Source organism: Nelumbo lutea, chromosome 1 (genome assembly GCF_056320005.1).
Source record: "Nelumbo lutea isolate HS-2025 chromosome 1, American lotus-T2T, whole genome shotgun sequence".
In the NCBI taxonomy this organism is placed as follows: Eukaryota; Viridiplantae; Streptophyta; class Magnoliopsida; order Proteales; family Nelumbonaceae; genus Nelumbo; species Nelumbo lutea.
Window position 1 is genome coordinate 180,141,080 of NC_142684.1, and position 27,253 is coordinate 180,168,332.

The 27,253-nt window shown below is 37.9% G+C and overlaps 1 protein-coding gene across 1 annotated transcript in view; it reads left to right on the top strand.

The window, feature by feature from the left end:
* The first annotated feature begins 5,768 nt into the window (after positions 1-5,768).
* Positions 5,769-27,253, top strand: part of LOC148879559 (hyperosmolality-gated Ca2+ permeable channel 1.8-like) — a 30,726-nt gene continuing 9,241 nt past the window's right edge. Inside the window, exons 1-3 of the mRNA XM_088961136.1 lie at positions 5,769-6,523; positions 11,868-12,020; positions 12,615-12,750. Of these exons, the coding sequence (XP_088817262.1) occupies positions 6,210-6,523; positions 11,868-12,020; positions 12,615-12,750 (603 nt within the window). The 5' untranslated portion in view covers positions 5,769-6,209. The remainder of the gene's footprint in view (positions 6,524-11,867; positions 12,021-12,614; positions 12,751-27,253) is intronic.

Below are 27,253 nucleotides of genomic sequence, written 5' to 3' on the forward strand. Positions count from 1 at the left end.
GATATCATATCTTTCTGGCTATATTATAGTTGAAACCCAAAATTTAGATATGTGAAGAGGGTTTGTCATGTCAGTGAGTTGAGTTGACTCTGGGGCAAGGTTTATCTGTGTCGGTGCTTTTTTTTTGTTTTATTTATTGTTTTTCTTTTTGAAATCGGTCTAGAGGGGCCAGTTTAAGACCCGATTATCCTTTGAACCAGTAACTTATCCAATACAACTCCTATAAGGGCGTATTGAAAAATCACCGGTATGATACATATCGATACTTTGAACCTTGCTCTGGAGCCGGGCTTAACTCAATTTTTTTTTTGTTTTTTTGTTTTTTTTCTCAGTGCTTCTTTAAGAGGAATTTGCATGGGCTCCCACAGTAAATCTCAATAACTGTGTATTGAATGCATCTCTAAATAACAAATACGAGAGATATTCCTAATGCATGTTTAGATGTGTATATCGGGTGCCAATGTAAACTCGTCTGAGAGGGCTTTCAGTGGCAGCTTTTGGATTTGCAAGGTGGGTTCTTTCTGAAAAGCCTAGCTTAGCTGTCTTATTAAAGGAAGGCTTTTCCATTGAGATTCTTTTGATGGATTCTCTTAACAAAAACAACTCAAGCAAAGCTTAAAAGTTGATTATTTGGATACTATATTAATTATCTGATTCTTGTGTAAGTCATACCGGAAAGTAGAGTTTGGATTGTGCGCAAATTACAAAAGTCTGGGACTCTGAGCATGAATGACCCTATAAAGCGAAATTGGACTTATAACCCATTTGGGAAAGCTTGTGCGTTGCATTGACCGAGCCTTTTCGGAGAAGCTACCTGAGATCCTATTCTTGGTTTTCCAAATTTTTATCAATCGCGGTATCTCGGTTGATCTAGTGCCATAAACTGCTGTGTAAAAACTCTTCCAAACGGCCAAACGGGCACTTAATTAAGCTGAGCTTAGTTTAAAATTTAAACTCTCAGCTCAAACATGAAACCAGTTCATTACCAATCCAATCCAAGCTTGGCAAACCTTGACTTAATAGTTTAACTCATGGTTTTTAAATTGTTGATTCATATGGTCGGATCATTTGGCTCAAAAATCGTTCAAACAATTGGTTCTGTTTCACTTTTAACTCGTTCTTTGGCAAAAAACCATTAACTTGACCTGGACAATGATTTTAGCCTGATTTTATTTTAATTACTTTTATTTTTAAAATTAGAATGAGTCGTTCATTCAAACTAAACTGTCGAACTGCTGACTGAAGATCGGTGGCCAAAAGGTTCCGGGACAATTTTTAAAACATTGATTTAGTTAGCTAATAATCAATTCCTTTCATATGTTTTAACCTATTAATTCCCACATGCTGCAACAATTAAATCAGGGTTGGTGGTGTGAATGAGAATCTGAAAGGGAACCATGACCATGGAAGTGCACGACAATTGCAGCGCAAAAAGGTGCAGAAGATCAGGACTCTGCTGGGGAGAGGGTTGGCCAAAAATGTCTCCTTCTTTCCAATGTACAACCAAAGTACTCCAACCTGTTTTTCCACATCGATTTGGAATTCTAAAAAGAATGGACAGGTCCAATGTAAATTTCTGATTTTCACTGCAGAATTATAAAAGTATCAATGATTCACATTTTATACATCAACGCCCATCCGTGAATTAACATCAATTCGCAATTGATAACAGTACTTTCGACATACAAATTCTGACAACCGTTATTCTTCCTTTGAAATTTGGATCTACTCCTACTCCCAACAAACCCACTGCAATCGTACATCGGAGACATCTCCCTTGTCGCGACCACTCCGGCCGGTCAGATCCACCTCAAAGCACCTATCATCGTGTAAGCACTCATGATGAATATTGTCAACGATGGCGGATCTCCTGTGCAAACAATGTACCGAAAAGCTGCCAGCCTGCCATTTTTAAAAAGCAAGGTGTCTACCTACAGAGATGAACATTAAGTACAACGTTGAGGAACAATAAGAAAATACAATAAATGGCCATAATTATTTATTAACCAGGATAATCGGGTCTGATCTGATAAATTTAATTATACTGTCATTCATAATTATTTATGTTAATAACAAATTAAAAATTCATTTTTGATGATGTAATTTTAATAAGAATGAATAATAAAATAATATATTATTTATATATTAATGAACTAAGGCTTTGCTCACTTATAGTGTTTTTTAAGAAATAGTTACTTGGGTAGTTACCCATGTTCTTTTATTTTCTATGTAAACAAGGTAATGACCATTTAATCTATAAAAATTCATTATTATAAGGGGCATTTTTTATTCCATTCAAGTGTCGAAAACTTTCCCCCAAGGTGGGAAAATAGTTATTTATCCACATAGAAGATGGGGGGGGGGGGTAAGTGATACATAGAAAAATAAAATTTCCTTGGTCCGACATAAATCTAAAAAAGGAACATGGGATTCTTGGTCAATAAGAATCAAAATCTCATTGACCAATTTTCCCCATTTCAAAATCCAGAAAAAGAATGCCCCTAAATGTTTTCATCCAAATTTATCTATCAAATAAACCCTTTTAAACATAAAATATAATAAAAATAACAAAATAACTAGAAAACCTTTATATTTTATTAACTCAATAATTGATTCAAAACAATGATAACCGATCCTAACCCAATTACTGGTCGAAACAAAATCACAGAACCAAAACCGATATAACCAATTCGACCAATTTAGTTTTATTGGGTAGAACTGACCCATTAACACCAAGTGGCAGTTTCAACTAATGGGTCATTATTAGTGGATGCTTTTTTTTTTCTTTATAGTGGAGAAAAATATTAAGAAGAAAAACAAACTAAAGACAAACAACAAAAACATTTATTGTTGGGTTCACAACCTTGATCTAATGCCCTTGTTAACTATACTTAAAGACCATTGTTTTCAAACCATATAGGTAAAAATTGAATCGATTAGGTGATTGGTTCCGTTTTACCCTAGAATCGTTATTTCGCCAAAAACTATTGATTTGATCAGCAAACCATTGACTCAGACGATTGCATCTTTTGAACCATCCAATGGTTTTGATCGTTTTTATTTTATTGTCAGAATAAACCCTCTGTTCAGTTCGAACTATCAGACCATTCGACCTGAAAACTGGACTGGCCGATTTGGTTTTTAAAAACCTTGCTCAAAACAAAACATTTTACCTGGATCCTTGAAACATATTAAATAAATGTTACCAGGGATAAATTCATGAGGCATCCACTCGCCCTTGGTCCCGGTCCCATATGTAACAAACTGATCTTAACTCTGTCTGGTCGTATAAACACCATCCAACTGGAAACTTGTCCAAGGATTGATGCAATGGTTGATTCTCAATTAATTTCCAGGATTATAAATTACAAGAAAATCTTTTTGTTCAAACTTATTACTTGCAGTTCTTAACTTGTCGAAATTTCAAAATTTTCAATAGGTGTTGGATGAAATTGTTCAAGTAAATCTGTAAATGGCTTTCAATTTTGTTCACCTTGACTGAAAACTGAAACTTTCTGAAACTAGGGTGAAATTTAAAACCACACATGTTATACTAGATAACCTAAATCTGTTATGTGGATGATGATTTCTTCTTCTTCTTCCTTTTTTTTTTTTGTCTATTTGGTATGAAGGGGATGAGTTCACAATTCAAACATTGGATCATTTGATGATAACTTGACCAATCCAAAGCAATCAGATAAGAGGCTACATGCCTGTTCCTTGTCAACACCAGTATATTCACTTTGAATTGGTCCATCTCTTGATCAATGTTAATCATTAAAGTTTTGCATTTCTACTTTCTAAAAAGAAATCCTTTACTTTTATCTTCTTTTTCTTTTATTCTTTCTCTATTTTCTTCTTTTTCCATTTTCTTTACAACCATCAATATGACAAAACAGAATTCATATAAGCAACCTCATATAAGAGCCTGAATACAAGTAAAAATTTTATTCACATAATATTCAGTCATACATTAAGAATATCTTCTATATATATATTCTTAAATTCATAGGAAGATATTCTCAATATACAACCGGATTTCTATGCTTTCAGAGTGTATATATAGATTTTATTCGGAAAGAACCCCATCAACAATTATAGTCTTTTTCTTTCATATAAGTCAGAGACATACAGAGTAATCATATAAACAAAAGTATTGGACAGAGTAATCATATAAACAAAAGTATTGAGATTATATTTCACATTAATAAAGCATCACCTTTTCATTCTCTTAAATTTTTATATACATGTGGGGCACATTAACTTATTCTTTCTATCCATTTTTGGGGGCCACCACATGCTCCTTAGTTGGGCATGTAATTATTGACACACATGTCCCTAGCTAGTAGAGTTAGGGTTCTACATAACATATATAGTAGACCCAATTAGTGGGGTTAGTGGGTTAATAGTAGGCAAGGTTCAAAGTATCAATGTGGGTTTCACCTGTTTTTAATCTATGAGATACTTTATTTTTAATACATTTTTCATGATATAGGAGTTTTAAATATTAAATAGGAAAATCTATGATACTGGAAATATATAGTATTGGAAGAGTTTTGACCAATCAAAGCACCCCTTGAATTTTGATTAATACAATCTGATTGATCATCTCTTTTTATGATACCAGTTGATTGGCTGTGATGGATATGATAGTCTAACCCATGTTAAATATAGGACTTGGTATGATAGGTGATTCTTTCCGGTAGAGATGGAGATTCAAATTCGCTATCACCATATTTGGGAGGGGACTTCAAGTGTGATTTGGTACTCAAATTGCCCCTATGTAGGGGTGAGTAAGAAAAACCGAAAAACTAAATCGAACTGAAAATTTTGGTTAACCAAACCAGTCAATTTGGTTTTGGTTTGTTATTTAAAAAAAACAGAAGGTACCAGTTCGATTATGATTAACCAATATAGAAAACCGGCGATTAACTGAACTGACTGGTATACCTATATTTATATATATATATTTTATGTATATTATATATATATATATATTTTATATTTTCTATATATTATAAATTAATAAATTTGCATTATATATACAGATATATTTATAATATATATATTTTTATTTAAAATATAATATTATATATGTTTTTTAGTTTTTTATTATATTTATATATATTTTTATAATATATTATAAATATAAAAAACTGAAAGACTGATCTAATCAACCGATTAACCGATCAACTTTATTTCGATTTCAATTACCAATTTTCCAAAAAACGATAATACCGGTTCAGTTTGAAAAATAGAATCGAACCATGAGCCCCCGTAGCCATATAAGGGGTGTATCACCAAATACCAAAAAAGCCTATATTTTCTTCGTGACATGAACAACAACTGGACCTCCGGTATCTAACGAGCGAAGAAGAGATAAAAGGACGAAAACTTCATCAATTTTGAAGTTGAGGGTCCCCCCACCCCACGTCCTTGGCTCTTTACTTTGATTGAGGCTGCACTATTTCCTGCATCACCCTTCAACTAAATTAATTGGGAATTTGGGATTCACCAATCAGCTTCAACGATGGAAATTTCGGGATTACGTATCTTTTGTCTTCACATTCCATGGAGTTTTATTTTTGTAGCCAAACAGCTAAATCTGAAAAATAACGGATTCAGTTTTCCTTTTCCCTCAGTCCAAGCACACTGAAAGCTGCACTTTTCTTGATTGGACAAGATAAAAGGAGCTGACATCAACATCTTTGACATCTACCATTAGATTGGAATAATTTGACCCCCAGTGTTTCCACCATTAATAAAATAATCAAGAGGTTCCAAGCCAAAGGCCACCAACGTCTGGTGCCAGGCTGAGATCCAAGATGTACTCCATCAAATCCCAACAAGTTTCTTTCATCATGGTTGCAGAAAGCTTTTCAGCTGAGCGGAATAGCTGAAAGGCTGAAGCTGAGACGTGAGAGATGAGAATGGCTACTCTGGCAGCTCAACAAAGATGGCAAGCAGAGAGCCACCATTCTTTCGCACTCTAACTTATTCTAAGCATTCAGTAAAGGAAACCCAAAAAGCCAAACACCTTGTCACACCACCAACTTAACAATAATATTCTTGTTTCCACTTATTCCATTCTTGCTTTTTTTATCTTCTTCTCTGTAATTCTGTAACTCTGTTCACATCTGCACCGACCCATCTCTTCTTCTCAACCCATTTCTTCTCTGTTGCGTATCTCGGTGTTCCCCTGAGTTTCCATGGCGTCCCTTTCAGATATTGGAGTATCCGCATTCATTAACATAGTCGGTGCTTTTGCTTTCTTGCTGGCTTTTGCTCTTCTGAGGATTCAGCCTGTGAACGACAGAGTTTATTTCCCAAAATGGTATATGACTGGCGGCAGGAGAAACCCGAGGCATGCTGGGAATGTGGTTGGCAGGTTTGTCAACCTCAATTTCAAAACTTACCTCACTTTCCTCAATTGGATGCCCGAGGCTCTGAAGATGAGCGAGTCGGAGCTTATTAACCACGCTGGCCTCGACTCTGCTGTTTTTCTTCGAATTTACCTTCTTGGGTATGCAGAGTTTTCTGAGTTTCTTTTGTTTTTCCTTGAATTATATTCTTGGTTTTGGATTTCACTTTTATTGGTTCTCTCTGTTGGTATGGAGGTTTTCAGCTTTAAACATGGAAAATTGTAGTTAAATTTTGAAAACTCACACTCACTTCACTGGAAGACTTACTAGGACAGGCTGATTTTCAAGTTCATTTCCTAGAATATGCACAAGGATTTAATCATGTCGATTCTGTTGCAGAATTGGGCTACTTTATTCTTTTTTCATCTTCTTTTCCTGGGAAGTAATTATTCTAAGTGGCTCTGGTTTTCTTGACTTCAAACAAGCATAGAGAAAAGTAGTCGATTTTGACTACCTTACCCGGCGTTTGGCAACATTTCGACAGAAACATTTCTGGTGCTTCCTGGAAGAGAAAAACAACTAATTTTTGCTCCTGAGAACACCAGAAACGTTCCCCTGGAACATTACCAAATGGCGCCTTACTCTTTCTGTATTTCCTACTGAAATAGATTGCTTTGACTTTAATCTGTAACGTGCAGAGAATTTTCCGTAGATGTTACCTTTATTAGAGTAATACAGAAATGCCTGGTCTCTTCTTATTCTTTATTTCTTTCTTCCCCCCATTCGTTCCTTTGAGTTACACAGAAATTGCTGGTGCCCAAAGCCTCCATTGTGGAATTTGTGATTTATGATTCCCAAAATGCAGAAGTACTAAAAAATGATATGGAACAGTGAGGTGAATAAGATTTATTATCTGGTTCTACTAATGAATGTATTAGCACAGTCACACAACAGAGTCCTATCAATGTTATGTGGACATTCCTCTTTATATGATAGTGAGAAGATTCAAAATGGGTTGCCAGAGAATGTTATATAGGTCTTTATAAAGGCCCACCAGTCATTAGGTTTCTACATTGTTCAGCCCATCTTGTCAGGGTTACATCAACTCATCAACTTAAACATCGATGGGAATTCAGTCTTCAAAGCATTTATGGGTATATAAATATTGAAGTGAAACTATAATCAAATATTCAAACTCTTCCTGGTAACACTACACAAGACTGTACTCAAAGTTTTACTTAGAATCTCTTACAGATGCCTTAGATGATCTCAGTAATCTTCCGGAAAGAGTTTCTACACCAAACACCATGTGGTATATAGAAATTGAAGCAAATCACCAGGTCTTCCTATCTAGACTAGATCATGCAAAAAATAGGTAGATAGGGGGGGGGGGGACTCAATTCTTTACAGAATCCAATAAGAATTGAATCATTGGACCTATAAACTTTTAAGAAGTTCAAAAATCTGAAGTGCCATGTTAGATTAAAACAGTCAAGTAAAAATCATGATGTTTGATTTTTATAGATTTTCAGCCAGAAATCTCTAGGATATTTTTCTAGGCATCAAAAACTACTTGAAAAATTTTCCAAGAATCCTTAAAACCAAGAGATTCAAGAATGACAGTCACATAGCCAATAACATTATAACACATAGGCACTATTTTTAACAAAACGAACCGTTTACAGTAATTCTCATATTTACTACTTATAGAAAATCATGACTTACTATTTTTAGTAATTATTGTGTATAGTAAAATCAGATCTAGTAATAGGAACTAGGAGAGTATAGAGTGAGATTAAGAGTTGATCAAACTAACAGGACTATTGATAGAAAACCCAAAACGCTAAACAATAAATATGAACTGAATGAAATATAAAAAGAGCAATAAGTAAGAACTATAGAAGAAGAAAAATAGATGATTAAGATATTTAATTTATGGATCTGAAGTTGACTAATAAACCTGAAGACACCATCATCAACATCCTTTGTTTTTTGGTAAACATCATTAACATCTTTTCCAGACCGTGATGTCCCCATTGCTGTTAGGAAAGGGAAGCGGAAATGTACTGCACACTGCATTTCCAAACACCTTTCTTATGACCTGCTTTCTCCTTCATACTTTGCCTATCTCTCTTCTGTTGCTTCTAACCCCATTCCTAGGTCTGTCTCAGAAGTTCTTGGGATTCTAGAATGGAGAGATGCCATGGAAACCGAAATGGATGCTCTACATGCAAATGGTACTTGGGAGGTGGTGGATTTGCCTGAAGGGAAGGATCTGGTTGGGTGCAAGTGGGTTTTCACCATTAAATACAAGGCTGATGGAACTATTGAGAGGTACAAGGCTAGGCTTGTTGCAAAAGTCTATACACAGACATATGGGATTGACTACCTAGAGACTTTTGCCCCTGTTGCCAAGATGACATCTGTGAGGGTTCTTTTATCTCTGACAGCTCACTTTGATTGGCATCTATCAGTTGGATGTAAAGAATGCATTTCTGAATGGTGACTTACATGAGGAAGTCTACATGTGTCTTCCCCCAGGGATGTATGGGAAAGATATGCAAGGAAAGGTATGCAGATTGAAGAAATCTCTTTATGGTCTTAAACAATCTCCTAGAGCCTGGTTTGAGAGATTTAGAGCTGCACTTGTTAAATTCGGCTATGTTTAAACACAGTCGGATCATACTCTGTTTGTAAAGAAAAGTTGATCTTTGGCAGTGTATCTCATTGTGTATGTTGATGACATTATAGTGACTGGTGATGATGCCTCAGGCATTCTGGCTCTTAAGTCTTTCCTCCGTACAGAATTTGAGATTAAGGATCTGGGGGAAGTTGAGATACTTCCTTGGCATAGAAGTTGCCAGATCCAAGGATGGGAACCTTATTTCCCAAAAGAAATATGTTCTTGATTTATTGTCTGAAACTGGAAAATTGGGTGCAAGACCAGCTACAACTCCCATTGATATGAGTTACAAACTTTCAGCTACAAATGGAACTCTGTTGGAAGACAAAGGAGTTTTTCAGACTTCTTGGGAAGCTTCTATACCTGTGCATGACTAGACCAGATATTGCGTATGCTGTCAGTTGCATTAGCCAATTCATGCATGCTCCTAGAGATACTCATATGGCAGCAGCAGAACGGATTTTGTGCTATCTGAAAGGCTCTCCAGGGAAAGGAATCCTATTTACCAAGCATGACCACTTGAAACTTGAAGCCTATACTGATGCTTATTGGGCTGGAAATATGGATGACAGAAGATCTACTTCAGGATATTGCAGTCTGGTGGCTGGTAATATGGATCTGAAGTTGACTAATAAAACCCTTGGAGTTGTTTACCAATCCCCCCCCACGCCCCCCCCCCCCAAAAAAAAAAAAAAAGAAATAGCAACTGAATGGAAGAACAAAGGGTCCTGCAACAACTTCCATAAGTAGTTGCCAGATACAAAATCTGATGTGGTGAAAGAAAATGGTCCAAACTGAAAGTCCAATACAAGCAGACATTTGTCCAAGCAATAATAAAACCAATATTTTTTCAAATCTTTCATACTTAAAAGCTAAATGCAGCCAAAATTTGTATCTTCACTGAGATTTACTCAACCAGCAAATTAATAGAACAGTCTACCACTTCATATAGATTATCCACCAACATAAGATGAAGAGCTTCAAGAATATTATTGCCAGAGAAAACAAGAACTCCTAGTCATTAACCAAAGAGCACGTGAAACATTAGGTATTCTTTGCCAAGGTCACAATGCTCAGTGCTTCATTGTTCTAAGAAACTATCTTTCCTGCTGTATCTTAGCAATACCCCAGTGCATAAAGTTCCTTACTGTGGGGCTAGATCTTCCTGACCAATACCAAATTCCTAGAACCAGATGTACATGTTGGGTCACTTGAACCTGAATTGGTGGAGTCATAAGAATTCAGATCTAATGCCCAGTCAACCCCATTTCCACAACATCTTCTTCGTGCAACAGTAAGCCTAGTGGAAACATCAGTATCATCATTTTCATGGTTTATCCTCAGAAACTTTTCTTGTGACTTATTATCTGAGATAAAGGAGTTTCTGATTGATGGTTCATGCTTCCCTTTGACATAATGTTTTCTGGAAGCACTTAAGTTGTGTGAAGGCTCAAGTGGTATCCTAATGCAGTTTTCTCAGTATATTAGTACATATAAAACTAACTTTTATAAAGTATCAGAAAGTAATCATAAAGGAAAAAACATAAAAGCAATGTCACTTTGTAAAATGCATTGCTATCTTTAAGGGTAATTGGGATCTAAAATGTAATTTGATATTGGGGTTATCAAAGAAGTAGGAATAAGTGGACAATTATTACTTTGGTAAATTACTTACACCTTCCCTGGGTTTTTGGTCAAATACCAAGACTTCCCTTTGGGTTTACCTATCAAATTACCCCTTGCAGCATGGGGTTAAGTTACTTGTTCCACCCTTCTGTTAACATGATGTTGGTTTTAGTGAATGGAAGTACTAATGCAATGTGATATTTAAAACTTTTCAGAAGTTCATTTTACCCTTTCAGGTGACTTCTTTATATTATATGGATGAAAATACCTGTCTTTATACTTTTTGGAGGGACGGACTTTTCTCACCAAAGGCTGTAGCATTAAGGTGGGATGGGAAAAAGTTGAAAAACAGGATCAGAAAAAAAAGGAAGAAACACTAAGATGATAAAATTGTATTTTGTGTTTATAAATGAGGGTATTTTTGGAAACAGCCTCTCTGTATGTACAGGGTAAAGCTGTGTACATCTGTCCCTCCCCAGACCCAGCGTTGGTGGGAGCCTCGTGCACTGGGCTGCCCTTTAAATGAGGGTATTGTTGTTAGTTTCAAAAAATTATATATTCTTGGAGGCAGAACAAATACTTTTATTGTTAAGGGAAACTTTGTAAAATACCTATTTCCATCTTAATTTCACCTCTTCCATTAGCAAACCCCTGTAGTTTGTGGTCAAAGGGGTATAAGTTATTTGGTAAACCCAAGGGGTGGTATAAGTATTTAAATGCATTTTTCCATAATATAATCCAGTTAATATCAGTTCATTTCTTTCTTAAGTTTTCCTTTTGACTCTGAAACATATCAGTGCAGACCGGTGTACTTGGTTTTAAGGTTAGGAGTTGTTATTGGTTTAGTTCTGCCTATAAGAAATAATAAATTTGCCAAAGTACTCATGGTTGTTTGTACTTCTATTACTTTCTCTTTGTTCATCTCTCTCAATGTATCTAACTAATAATTGCTAATTTATCTTTTCACATTCAATGATACACCTTTGTTTACTTCAAAATTTTGGATCAGGACAATTTTATGGTTGATTCATTCATTTATTTTTCTGAAGGGGATATAGAAAATCCTACTGTTAAGTATATTATGGTGGCACTACAGATGATTGTATTTTAGTTTCTATTTCATTTTGTCTGATAGGATAACATCTACTAATTTGAGTTTAACAAATTATGTTTTTTTTTTTTAATTTATCTTACAGTTTGAAGATTTTCATACCTATGACAATCCTTGCAATCTTAGTTCTTATTCCATTGAACGTGTCGGGTGGAACGCTGTTTTTTCTAAGAAAAGAATTAGTAGTGAGCGACATTGATAAGCTTTCAATATCAAATGTTCAACCTAAATCTCAGAAGTAAGTTTATGTTTCTTTTATATACTGTTATCTTTTCTTAGATAATGAGAAAAACTATGTTATGACATAGTGCTATGTATAATCTTTACCTAATGGTTAGTCTTTGGGGCATAGATGGTCTGGATACAGAGATATGTTTTAGTAATAATTTTTGTTACTGATAAAAGAAAAAACTGTGTTTCTGCATGCGCTTGATATGCTATCATGGTAAATTATACGTTTTGAAACAGAAATGCTAACACTATGCATAACAAATGAATGTTTCATCTGCTCATGCATCCCTGACAGCTAATCTGGGATATTGTTATTAATTTCAGTAGTTAATTATCCAGATTGGGACACTATATTCCATAACACTGTTGTTATTGGATGCTATATGCATTTATTATGCACACATTATTATTCCCCATTTTGAAATATATAGCTGGTGTAAGGCCCACCTTGTTTTCCAGGGAAATTGGCAATATTGTTTCATTCCATCTGTTTCAAAGCCTAGCGGAATGTGTAGGCACTTAGTTGTGTTGGTATGGATTTCCATGGATGTCATTATAAAATTATAAAACCAAGAGAGGAAATGTTGTGTGTCATTTTCAGATTTTGGGCACACCTATCAATGGCATATTTGTTCACGATATGGACCTGCTACATGCTGTACAAGGAGTATGGTAGAGTAGCATTTATGCGGTTGCATTATTTAGCATCGCAACCTTGGCGTGTAGATCAATTCACTGTGAGAATCTCTTAGACTTTATTTTGGTAAATTATTGTGGAATATTTATGCATGAACTGATGCTTAAGCAGGAATAACCACATTGGAAAAAACTATGATTTGCTTGTGTCATCAATTGTAGGCTTGAATATTGAAAAAAATTACCCTGTTAAATTCAATCATCAACTTGTAAATTTTCAGTAGGTTATTTTTGTTATTGCTATCATTATTATATGGAAATTTGAGTAAATGGGTGATCTAACATGGCTGTTTCCTGTTAATAATTTCTGTCTGGTCACTACTCACACATTGTAGTTATTGGCAGAATGTTTAGGTTTATTGTTATTGCATGCTAATTGGTTTATTGTGATCTGTAGAGAAGATGGGCTGAATGGCCCATAGGCTGCTATTCTAAGTTATATTTATGTTCTTCTCTGTAATGGGCCTTATGTTGGGCCCATACTCTTCTATGCTCTGTTTTTTTTGTAATTTCTTGTCCAACCAAGGGCCTCTCTTGTAATTACTCAAAGATTAACTTATCAAAAGTGTGTTAGAGTGTTAGAGAGAGGTTTAGTTCGAACCTCTCATCCTCTAACCCTCTTTGCCATAGCTCTCTCTCTCTTAACTTCTCTAATCTTCTCTTGTTTGTTCTTTCTGGTTTTCTTGCACAGTCCCATACTTCTAGGGCTGTTTTTCATCTTGGTATCAGAGCAGGCCTGAGCTTGGCGTGGCTCTCATGTGGTTATAGTCCAACCGACTGCATGAGGGTGTTATAGGGCTGGGATTTTAGACTCATTTGCCAGATTCTTGGAGGTCATTGGAGGGTGCCCAAGACTATATTCGCTTGTAGAATAGTTCGGTGACTAGGAAGAATCAGAGAGAAGGATTGTTCGGCCTGATTTGAAGCTCAAATCAGAGATTCATACAACTGTAAGTTGCTTCAGTTATTACTGGGTTATTTTTTCTGATTTGGGGAGCTGTTAAAGTACTCGAAACCCCTCTATATCTGCTCTGCTGTTCGGCTGTTGCTGGCCCGATTTAACTCAGAGATTTCTGGGTTAATTTCTTATCTTGTTGGACTGCCAAGTGGCCGAAACTTGTTTAGACTCAGTGGTACGAGTCTCTACTTCAGTTCAGTTACTTCTTGGACCTATATAGAGTGCTCTTGAAGTGATTCCTACTAGTTAACAGTGGGGTGTTGACTGCTGCATACATATTGTTTGTAAAAAGGCCTCTTAAGTATTGTGGACTGTATTTTGCTCTCTTTGGGGCAATTATTGTTGGGAACCTAGAATCCCTAACTAGAAAGGAACTCCAATCGGATACATAGTCTTTGGAGGTCTACTAGTTGTCTCTTGAAGGCTGAATCAGATCTTCTTCTTCTTGAAAGAGCTGCCACCGAACTTGGTTCTCACGACTGTCAGGTCTGAACTGAGTTTGTGAGTTGTTGTGTTTGTTGCCGATTCAACTCAATCTGAGTTCATCAACAATCAGTACACTAGTGGAGGCTTATCGAAACCCTAATTGAAGCTTTTACATGATGGACTTCTCAGATATTGAGAGCAAGAGTACTGCTGAATATGGACATACTTTGGAAACCTCAATTGATTCTTTGTTGGCTGTAACCGCAGTTAAATTGGATGGAACCGACTATTTGGCAAGGTCACAATCCGTGAAAATTCATATTTGTAGTAGAGGAAAGTGGGGGTTATCTCTGGGAACAAGAAAGCTCCCCCAACGGATGATCCCTCTTATGAGAAATGGGTGCAAGAGAATTACACCTTGATTGGGTGGCTCATGAATTCAATGCAGCCACAGATTAGTCAACATTATCTCTGGATGAACTCAGCTAAGGAAATTTGGGATAGTGTTGCAGAAACCTACTCCCAGAAACTGAATGTAGCCAGAGCCTATAAACAGGGGGAGAAATCCCTTGTGGCATATTTCTCAACCTTGAAATCTCTGTGGCAAGAAATTGATCTGATAGAGGCTGTGACATGGGATACTCCCAATGATGCAGAAACCTACGGGAAATTAGTTGAAAGGAACAGGGTTTTTGAGTTCTTAACTAGGATAAACCCTGAATATGACATCACAAAACAAAATATTCTGTCCAAGGAAAGTGTCTCATTATCACAAGCATATGCTTTAGTCAGTAGTGAAGAAAGCAGAAGACAGGTACAGGTTCAAGGAGTTGGCACTAATGCATTTGCAAATATGGAGGTTAAACCTAAAGGAGTTATAGGGGCTCCTAGTGGCATTGGAAAGGAGGTTGTCTGTGAATATTGCAAGAAGCCGAAGCACACCAAGGACAAGTGCTGGAAATTACATCCCGGGCTTGTTCCTGTTCGATTCCAGAAGAAAAATGATAGTAGGAAGATAGGGAGTGCAAATGCAGCCACGGGTACAGATGCTGAAGTTGAGTATGCCTGTGCACAGTTGGCAGCCATGAAAGTTGAGTATGAAAAGTTTGGAAAGATGATCAGTCATCTTGAAGGAGTGACTTCATCATCCAACCCTTCAGGAAGTTCAACCACCACTACATTTGCTCACTCAGGTATAAGAGCTTCTGCTAACCATGCAACCACCTCAGGTAATCGTAGGACCCTCTGGATTTGTTTCAGGACTTGTGAGGCAATTTAATGAATTTGTTTTAACTCAGTTTGTTACTAGAATTAAGATTTTCAGATCTGACAATGCAAAAGAGTATTTTGAGAAGAGTTTATCCTTGTATCTCTTACATGGGAGTTATTCATCAAAGTTCTTGTGTTAGAACCCCTGAACATAATGGAGTTGCTGAAAGAAAAAATAGGCATATTGTTGAAGTTGCAAGGAGCCTTTTATTTGCCTCACATGTTTCCACAAGATTTTGGGGTGATGTTGTTCTCACTGCTACCTATCTCATAAACCATATGCCATCCCCCTTCAATCTAGACAATGATTTCTTCCCGAATCTTCTTTGTGTGTTTGGCTGCACTTGTTATGTTCACATTCTAAGTGCCCAGAGACATAAGTTTGAATGAAAAGCCCACAAATGCATATTCCTTTGTTATTCCCCCACACAAAAAGGTTACTGTTGTTTTGATCCAAAGAATGGCACTCGGTATGTCTCAATGGATGTTACCTTTGATGAACTTTCTCCTTTTTATGGGTCCTCTCAGGAAGGACATTGTCAACAGGGGGAGAGTTTGTCACAAGTGTTTGCTCTTCCTCTCCCTGTCCTAGTTGAGTCTCTTGATGAGCCTGTGTCCTCACCAAATGAATCAAGGGAGGATCTATCACTTCATTTTCCTTGTCCTAGTGCTCCTATCTCTTTACCTCCTCGTTCTACCCACAATCCCAAGGTTCACAAAGGCAAAGATCCGGGAATGAGCAGGTTGTTTCCCTTACAATAGATGAGCCTCATACACTCCCAATCACATATGAGACAATAGGTGCTGTTTCAACCTCTTTGGAACCATTTTTCCCGGATCTTGATGTTCCCATTGCTATTAGGAAAGGAAAACGAAAGTGCACTGCACATTGCATTTCCAAACACCTTTCTTATGGTCTACTTTCTCTTTCATACTTTGCCTATTTCTCTTCTGTTGCTTCTAACCCTATTCCTAGGTCTGTGTCAGAAGCTCTTGAGATTCTAGAATGGAGAGATGCCATGAAATCTGAAATGGTTGCCCTACACAAAAATGATACTTGGGAATTGGTGGATTTACTTGAAGGGAAGGATCCGGTTGGCTGCAAGTGGGTCTTTACCATTAAATACCGGGCTGATGGGACTATTGAGAGGTACAAGGCCAGACTGGTTGCCAAAGGCTACACACAGACGTATGGGATTGATTATCTGGAGACCTTTGCTCTTGTTGCTAAGATGACATCTGTGAGGGTTCTCTTATCTCTGACAGCTCACTTTGATTGGCCCCTTTATCAGTTGGATGTAAAGAATGCGTTTCTGAATGGTGACTTACATGAGGGTCTATATGTCTCTCCCTTCAGGAATGTATGGAAGTGATATGCAGGGAAATGTATGCAAATTGAAGAAATCTCTTTATGGCCTCAAACAATCTCCTAGAGCATGGCTTAAGAAATTTAGAACAACACTTGTAAAATTCGGCTATACTCAGACATAGTCAGATCATACTCTTTTTGTGAAAAAAAGTGAATCTCTAGCAGTATATCTCATTGTGTATGTTGATGACATTGTTGTGACTGGTAATGATGCCTTAGGAATTCGTGCTCTTATGTCTTTCCTTCGTACGAAATTTGAGATTAAGGATCTAGGGGAGTTGAGATACTTCATTGGCATAGAAGTTGCTAAATCCAAGGATGGGATTCTTATCCCCCAAAGGAAGTATGTCATTGACTTGCTCTTTGAAAATGGGAAGATGGGTGCTAGACCAGCTGCAACTCCTATTGATATGAGTCACAAAATTTTCTGCTTCAGATGGAACATTGTTGGAAGATAAAGGGGTCTTTCAGAGACTTCTTGGGAAGCTCCTGTACTTGTGCATGACTTGGCCATATATTGCATATGGCAGCTGCAGAACGAATTTTGTGTTATTTGAAAGGATTTCCAGGAAAAGGGATTCTGTTTACCAAGCATGGACATCTGAAACTTGAAGCCTATACTGATGCTGACTGGACTGGAAATATTGATGACAAAAGATCTACTTCAGGGTATTGCAGTCTGGTGGTTGGTAATGTTGTCTCTTAAAGAAGCAAGAAACAATCAGTTGTGGCTCGATCCTTAGCAGAAGCAGAATATAAGGTCATGGTACATGGAGTCTCTGAACTGTTGTGGCTAAGGTCATTGATGGAAGAACTTGGGATTGATTATGACAAGCCAGTGATGCTGTACTGTGATAATCAGGCTGCCATCAACATTGCCCACAACCCCGTACAACATGATAGAACCAAACATATTGAGGTTGATAGTCACTTTATTCGAGAAAAAGTCTCTTCGGGTGAAGTGTGTCTACCATTCATTACTTCTGAAGGACAATTGGCAAATTTTCTCACCAACGGTATTCCCAAGGCAAGGCTTCAGCATGACACTGGCAAGCTGGGCATGATTAACATCTATGATCAGCTTGAAGGGGAGTGTAGAGAAGATGGGCCGAATGGCCCATAGGCTGTTATTCTATGTTATATTTATATTCTTCTCTGTAATGGGCTTTATTCTGGGCCCATACTCTTCTATGCTCTGTTTTTTGTAATTTCTTGTCCAACCATGGGCCTCTCTTGTAATTTCTCAAAGATTAACTTAATAAAAGTGTATTAGAGTGTTAGAGGGAGGTTTAGTTCGAACCTCTCATCCTCTAACCCTCTTTGCCGCAACTCTCTCTCTCTTAACTTCTCTAATCTTCTCTTGTTTGTTCTTTCTGGTTTTCTTGCACAATCCCATACTTCTAGGGCTATTTTTCATCTTGATCATTTTCTGCTTATGTTACTTGATCTTGTTATAATTTACTCCTCTTTTTTACAACATGATTCCTGTTAGCTATTATCTCTTTGATTAATTGAAGCCAATGTTTTAGAAGGCACACATTGAAGTGCACTAGTGAGGCACATTATAAGGCTTGATTGAACCCAGGCAATAGGCATGCACTTGGTGAGCCTAGACATGTGCTTGGGTCACCTTGGGCCTAAGCCTAGGCACAATCCCTTTTTTTAATTTCCTTCTTTGGTTGTTTTTTTGTACATTTTTATGTTTTTACACCTTTTTAGTGGTCTATTAACTTATAAACTACCTTTTATTAGTGCACATGCACTGGTAATGATTTATTAACTGTTAAAATAAATAACAACAATGACCTTATGAACCTGAAACCCTAGTTTCTGCGGATTGGATCACATCTAGCAATAACAATACAACTGATCTCTGATTCATAACCCTAAAACAGAATGAAATGTGATTAACCAGCCCCTTTATATATATTGACCGAAATTTCAGGTTGGGGACACTGCCCCTGGCCTCTGCATGGACTTTCCAAAATGGCCCTTTCTTCCTGATCCAGTCCTGTCATCCCTTCATCTCTATAAAAGGCTCTAATCTCCTAGGGTTAAGAATGCAATGTGTCTAACATCACTTTAGCTACTTGAAGTAATGAAATTAGGAGAAAGACAAACATGTTGAGCCTTAACATGTTTGAATTATTGATTGCTTGAAACAATTTGGTAAGATCTACATTTGTTTGCTTTCACTTTTACTTGGAGCTTGTTTTATCTGTTTTTCTGAGCTAGCATGTTTTTTAAAACAATTAATTTCATTTAAAATTCTTATTGAATATAATATATGTATTAATATTTCTTTTTTATTTTTATTTTTATTTTTCCAAAAATATATGCCTTGCTTGCTCTGGGAACAGCCTTGCCTTGCACCTTGGGTGCTAGAAGGCCCTTGCACTTTTCTTGCACTTCTCACTTTTAAAACACTGATTGAAGCAAAAGTCAATTATCTGACTGAGCTCTAATTATCTTGAAATTTAAAATTCTAATCTTGTGCATGGTATTGTTCTGGTCATTCCTCAGGCACTATAAGGCCATTGCATTTTTCTTGTTCCTCTTTCTTCTAAAACACTGATTGGAGCAAACAGAAAATGGTTTGACTGAGCTCTAGTCACGTTGAATCGAGTTTAAAATGCTAATTTTATGCATGGTATCAGTCTTTGAAGTATAAAATTTACAAGGTGAATGCACATAATAATCTTTGGATGCATTCAAAGTAGTTTAAAGAAAAATGTGAAGTATATGGACTATTATCATGACAACGATGATTATGACAGAAATCAAGCAAACTGTTTAAGATAAGAGAGATCAACTGTCGTAGTTCACACCCATTTATTTTCAGAAAATTGGTTTTCAAAGAAATCCTTCAAATTCCTATATATTTTTCTTACCAATAATTATCTCTTCCACTAAAGCTTCCATCCGACTCCAGGAAAATGGACCACAATAAATAATCCCTTTCTCTTACTTTAAGATACATTTCTGAGAAGCTATCATTAAAAGCTTGATGTTAGTTTGAGATAACAATTTATAGATCACTTCAAACTCCTACTCGTTGATGCATTAATGTATCCCAACCTTGTTATTTTTTGATGAATGAAGAAATTTATTAATTCAGAAAAAACACCACTGAAGAGGCACGGGCTGTTACCTCTTCAGAAAAGTATTACATCAAGATAAAACAGAATTAACCATAAATAAAATTACAAAGCAGCTCAAAATAGCTGCTCCCTTGTAACCCCCTGCTTAGCTAACCCATCCGCTAAGGTGTTTGCTGATCTATCCACCCATAGAGAGGTAACAGTCATATTTGTTGTAAGCCAGTTTACTCTCCTTAATAAATCTATGTGTTGCCACATGGCTGAAGCTGGGTCTTTCAACGACCCCACCACAATTTGAGAGTCTCCTTCAACTGCCAAGCGCTGAACCCCTAATTGTTCTGCAATTTGAATACCTTGTACCGCTGCTAAAATCTCAGCTCTATTAGAGTCTCCTATTCCCACGGGCCTGAGAACAAGGCTAATATGTTGCCCTCCATGTCTCTCAGCACCCCTCCTATCCCCGATGGGCCTGGGTTTCCTTGGCTGCTGCCATCAAAGTTCAGCTTTACCCATCCTTCAGGCAGAGGGGTCCACACTACAGATTCCCTGTCCTTCCTTGTATGGCTGTTAGCCACCACTACCCAGTTTCTCCAAATATCATCAAAGGAAAAGGAATGAAAGAAGTCCAAAGTTCTCAACTAGTGAATGACCCTAGTCAAGATACAATCCTCAACAGCCTGAGTGCTTCTTTATTTTTCTTTGAAAATCCTTGCATTTCTTTCTTCCCAAATTGTCCACAATGCAGCTGCTCTAATACATCTCCACATCAATTTTCCTTTTTTTGTAGGCCACACAAAAAAGGAGGGATCGAACAGTTGGCTTAAGTCTGTGGACATATTCCACCTACACCCAAATAAAGAGAAAATCCAACTCCAAATAGCTCTAGAAAAGGAACAAGATACAAGTAGGTGGGAGTAATCCTCACTACTAGCCCTGCAAAGTACACACCAGTTAGGGGATAAACACATGAAAGGCCTTTTCCTCTGCAAGAAGTCCAAGGTATTAATCTTTCTATAAAACACCTCCTAGCAGAAAATAACAATTAGGTGTAACAGGTCTAGACCAAATCTCCTTAGTTGGAAAACCCCACTGACTCAAGGAAGAGCAAAGAGCCTTGAAAAAGGAAGCACAAGAAAAGTAACCTTTTGGATGAGGGAATCATAATCTCACATCTACACTAAGAGGTAAAAAAAAACATTGTCAAGCAGAGACAATAGGTTTGAAATGTTGGTTCAGCTGATTTAATGTATATGTTTGTCACTGCTGGGTCTTAAGTCATTAGTTAGTGGGCCTAAACTTGTTTAATGTTTTATTTGTCTAGGTGTCCCATCACTAGTCAGGGGCATTCTAGTTCATTCATGTAACACTATGTAATAAACATATATATAAGATAGTAGGGTCGGCTGAAAGGTTTGTAGCCGCCATTCTTAAACTTTCTCCTCTTCTTCTTCTCTTCTTCTTCTTCGGCTATTGTGCTCCAGCAAACATGGTATCAGAGCATTAATCCATCTCCTGGTTACAGCCACCGCCACCTTTTCTACTCTTATCTATTCCTTTTTTTTCCTTCCCTATCTTGGTCGCTGTGAAGAAACCCTAGGATTGATCGTAGAACACAACAAGATCTGTACCTAGGGTTTCCCTTGGTTGTAGGGCCCAAGGGGAGTGTGCCCCAGAAGCTGATGCCCTACTATACTCCTTACAGCAGGTAGTAGCCATTCGGCTGCTAAGAGAGATCTGTGTGGAACAGATCTAGGTGGATGACTGATTTCGATAGTCCTGGTACTGGTCGTAGGTGACTACAGTCTACGACAGCAGAAGTCAAAGCCCAGCAGAAGTCAGCACTGTGCAGCAGTGGGTTGCTCTCGGTTTCAGATCTGTTATGTGTTCTCAGGACTGTAACAACTTCGGTAAGTCTGAAACAGTATTCTTTGTACTGAGTTTGCAATCGTGATCAATGTAAGAGGGAGGAGATGTCTTCATTATCCGGGGAAGTGTCTTCTAGGGATAATAGATATGGTGGGAGGTCTCCTAATCTGGAGAATCCAAATCTGCACAGCTTGCAAATCACCAGTGTGTTGTTGGACGAATACAATTTCAGAGAATGGTCTGTTTCTGCCATGCTCTTCATTACTTCCCGGGAACTTACGGGTTATTTAGATGGGCAGAAGAAGGAACCTGAAGTGGGTAGTGTGGAGTACGCAGTTTGGCATAAGGAGAATGCTACTGTTATGTCCTGGCTGCTTGCTTCAATGACTCCAAGAGTAGCCAAGACTGTTCAACACTTTTCCACTGCTGCTAAGATTTGGGAGAAAGTGTCTAAAACCTATGGACAGAGAAAGAACAATGCCAGGATTTATAGGCTAAACCAAGACATTGCTACCTTGAGACAAGGAGATATGACAATTGCAACATATTTTGCAACCCTAGAAGGATTGTGGGAAGAACTTGATCACCACCTTATTCTTGATTGGGAGAATGCCAGAGACAAGGAGAGGCATGATAAACAAGTTGAAGAGGGTAGAGCCTTTAAGTTCTTGGCTGGTTTAGACCCAATGTATGAGAGCATAAGGTCTCAAATTTTGGGAAGGGATGAAATGCCAAATTTACATCATGTTTATTATCTAGTAAGGAATGAAGAGGTTAGGAGGAAAGAGATGCAAGTTGAACAGCCTGTTGAACATTCAGCCCTGATTTCTTCAAATCAAAAGGGGAACAAATATTCAGACAAGAGGCATCTTAAGTGCACTCATTGTGGAGGTGAAAGGCATGTAAAAGAGAAGTGTTGGGTTCTTTATCCTCATCTGAAACCTGCTGCCTTGAGGAAAGACAAGAAGCACCAGAAGGGTCAAGCAGCAAGTGGGAACCTTGTTATTAGTCACAGTGGTGATAGCACACAAAACACATCAACAATTGCTTCTTCTCCCATGGGACAGACTGCTAATTCCCCTGTATCCGGGTCCTTGGGTTTCACTGCTGATGAGGTAGAGGTCCTTAGCCGGGCTTTAACCCGTCTAAGGACTAACTCTCTTGCTTTCACCTCTCTTTCCAGATCAGGTATTGTCTCTGCTTTTAGTGCAACTAGTTCTATTGACCCTACTTCTTGGATTATTGATTCCGGTGCAACTAACCACATGACACATATGTCCTCTTTATTTTCTTCCTATCACTTATTGTCTGGTCAAGATAAGATGAGAGTTGCTGACGGTTCTCTCTCCACCATCTTTGGGAAAGGGGTGGTTGACCTAAGCAAGGACCTCTCTCTTAAATCTATTCTGCATGTTCCCAATCTTACTTCCAATCTTTTATCTATTTCAAAGCTTACCAAGAATTTGAACTGTAGCATAACCTTTTTTTCTACTCATTGTGTCTTTCAGAGCAGATTGACGAAGAGAATGATTGGGAGCAGTCATGAGTATGGAGGTCTCTACTATTCTGATGCAGACATCAGTTTGCTAGTTGTCAGAATAATGTGGGGTCAATAGCTAGGTTACATTTTTGGCATGCTAGGCTAGGTCATTTACCTTTTTCATCATTAGAAGGGTTGTTTCTTGAATTATTTAAGGATATTTCAAGTAAAAGTTTAGTTTGTGAAGTGTGTCAGTTGTCAAAACAATGTAGAACTGTTTATATAGTTTCTAGTAATGAAATTCAAGTTCCTTTTGATTTGGTTCATTCTGATGTTTGGGGCCCTTCACCTCTTGTTTTTGTTGATGGCCTTCATTACTTTATTAGTTTTATTGATCACTACTCATGATGCACATGGATCTAGTTGTTAAAAGGACATGATGAAGTGCCACGGATAACCATGGCATTTTGTAAAATGATTGAAACACAATTTGACAAGAAAATTAAGCAATTCCGGTCAGACAATGCTACTGAATATTTTGAAAGATCCTTGAAGCTATTCATGGAGGATGCTGGCATGCACCATCAGTCATCTTGTGCTAGTACCCCTCAACAGAATGGGGTTGCTGAGCGCAATAATAGACACCTATTGGAGACAGCTCGAGCCTTACTATTTCAGAACAAGGTTCCCAAGCACTACTGGTCTCAAGCAGTCCTTACTGCATCATATCCGATAAATCGGATGCCACCCAAGGTGTTGGGTATGAAAACTCCTTTCTCTGTCCTTTGTCCTAATCTTCCAGACTTTCCTCTTCCACCTAGAGTCTTTGGTTGTGTATGTTTTATACATGTAAAGGATCCAACGAAGACCAAGCTGGATCCTAGGGCTACGAAAGGAATCTTTTTAGGGTACTCTCGTAAATCCTCTTCAGGGGGAGACTAGTGGGATGGAAGAGGATTCTTCTTCCCCCTCCTTTTTTGTGCCTCTTTCTGCCTCGGGTGAACCTAGTGAGGCTCCCATTGTGCCCGTTACCACTCTTGATGTTGCAGATGTTCTTGAGGACTCCAGTAGGCAACAAAAAGATATAAGAATCACTTACAACAGAAGGAAAAAGGGCCCTCTAACTCATGGCAGCAACCAATCGGACTTGGATCAACCTGTCTTAGCAACTCCAGGTAATCTTATCACACATACTTCTGATTTGGATCTTCCTATTGCTCTTTGTAAGTCTACCCGTTCTTGTACTATCTGACACCCCATTGCTGATTTTGTTTCTTGCTCACGTTTGCCTCCTTGTTATTATTCCTTTGTGTCTGCTTTCTCCTCTGTTCATGTCTCTACTAGGTACTCAGAGTCAGTGTCTAACCCAAGATGGAAAGAGGCTATGAATGAAGAAATGAAAGCCTTAATGAAAGTAAGGACTTGGGAATTAGTGGATCTACCAGAAAGGAAGAGCACTGTCGGATGCAAGTGGGTGTTCACTGTAAAGCATAGGGAGGACGGTTTCATTGAAAGGTACAAGGCCAGACTTGTGGCAAAGGGGTTTACTCAAAAGGAAGGGATTGACTACAAAGAAATTTTTGCTCCAGTAGCGAAGCTCAACACAATCCGGGTTTTATTGTCATTAGCTGCAAACTTTTCATGGGAGCTACATTAGTTGGATGTGAAGAATGCTTTCCTAAATGGCGATTTACATGAAGAGGTATTCATGGATCCTCCACCAGGCTACGTTTTTGATAGGGAAGTGTGTAAATTGAGGAAAGCATTATATGGTCTTAAGTAGTCTCCTCGGGCTTGGTTTGAGAAGCTTTGTGGGGTCATGAAGAAAGTGGGGCTGATCATACCTTGTTCATAAGGAAACAAAATAGCAAACTTACAACGCTCATTATCTATGTGGATGATATGGTGATTATTGGGGATGATCTAGAATAGATAAAAAGATTAAAGGAGTTCTTGGCTTCTGAGTTTGTGATCAAAGACTTGGGCCATCTGAGATACTTCCTTGGGATTGAAGTTCCTAGGTCAAAAGAGGGCATCTATATATGTCAGCGGAAGTATGTCCTTGACCTCCTAGAAGAGACAGGTATGATGGGGTGTAGGACAACAGATACTCCAATAGAACAAAACCATGGTCTACAAGAATCAGTAGGAGAGGACTACCTTGATAAAGAGAGATACCAAAAGCTGGTAGGGAAGTTGATATATCTGTCTCTCACTCGACCAGATATTGCTTATGTTGTACATGTTCTCAGCCAGTTCATGCACTCTCCAAAGATCCCTCATATGAGAGTAGTGGAAAGGATTCTTAGGTACTTGAAGACTTGCCCAGGAAAATGAATTATGTTCAAAAAACACAATAAAATTGAAATTGAAGCGTATATTGATGCAGAATGTGGTTGCTAGATCAAGTGCAGAGGCTGAATATCGAGCTATGACTCATGGTGTTGCTGAACTTCTGTGGCTTAGGACCCTTCTTAGTGAACTCGAGATAAAGATCGAGTGTCCTCTCAGGTTGTACTGTGACAACAAGGCTGCCATCAACATTGCAAATAACCTAGTGCAACATGATAGGACGAAACATATTGAGATTGACCAACACTTCGTTAGAGAAAGAATAGTCACAGGGGAACTCTGCATTCCTTATACTCCTTTCGAGATGCAGATTGCAGATGTGCTAACAAAAGGCTTAGCTTCAACGAAATTCTTGGACTTACTTGGCAAGCTAAACATGACTGACATCCATGCTTAGCTTGAGGGGCAGTGTTGGTTTGGATGATTTAATGTATATGTTTGTCACTGTTGGGTCTTAAGTCATTAGTTATTGGGCCTAAAATTGTTTAATGTTTTATTTGTCTAGGTGTCCCATCACTAATCAGGGGCATTCTAGTCCATTCATGTAACACTATGTAATAAACATATATATAAGATAATAGGGTTGGCTGAAAGGTTTGTAGCCGTCATTCTTAAACTTTCTCCTCTTTTTCTTCTCTTCTTCTTCTTCGGCTACTGTGTTCCAACAAACATGAAACACTATTAAGTTCATCATCCCTCAACTCTCTCCGAAAGCCAAGGTCCCGACTTAAGGATGAGGGTGAAAAAGGAGAAGGGAGAAAATGAGAGATAACTTTTTCCTTGTAAAGGGAAATAGAATAAAGGGATGGAAATTGGTCCTTTAAAGCAACAGAACCCACCCAAGTGTCTTCCCAGAATAAAACAGAGTTACCAATCATACCTGACAAGGTTGAGAAATTGAGGGAGGATACTCTGGATTGCTTTCCAAGGAGATGCCAACGTTGCTTGCCGTGATACACCTGCATTCCATCCATTTTCTAGTCTGCCATGTATACTCGCTATCACTTCGTGCCACAACCTCTCCCTTTCTCTAGGCCATCTCCACAACCATTTTCCTAAGAGGGCTTTATTCTTGAGAGTTAACCTTCCTAACCCCAGTCCACCTTCCTCTTTGCTCATACATACTATTTCCCAATTAATTAAATGATCTTTCTTTTCCTCCCTTGGCTCCCACGAAAATTTCTCATTAATCTCTCTAACTTCTTAGCCTCCCTATTAGGAATCCTAAAAGCAAATAAGAAATAGATTGGTAGGTTTGCTAGGATGGCTCTCAATAAAGTCACTCTACCCCTATGGAGATATAGTTCCTTTTCCAAGCAGCTAATCTTTTCTCAAACTTTTCCAAAACTAAGTTCCAAAAACTACTCTCTTTTGGGTTAGCCCCTAGATTATATCATTAGCAAACTGTAGATGGGTTACCCGGACATTGTTCATTCCTATCCTCCAACCACTCACCTCCTCTTCCCTATATGCCTTAGAGATTAATCTACTGAAAACATCTTCCACTAAGGTGAAAAGAAACGGGGAGAGTGGGTCACCTTGTCTAAGGCCTCTACAAGCTGGGAAAAAATCTCTGACCATCCCATTGACCAAGATTGAGTAATGGCAGGAACTAATACATCCCTTTACCCAGTTACACCATCTATCTCCAAAGCCAAAACACCCAAGGATTTCTAGCAAAAAACTCCAATCCACAATATCATAAGCCTTCTCTAAGTCTAGC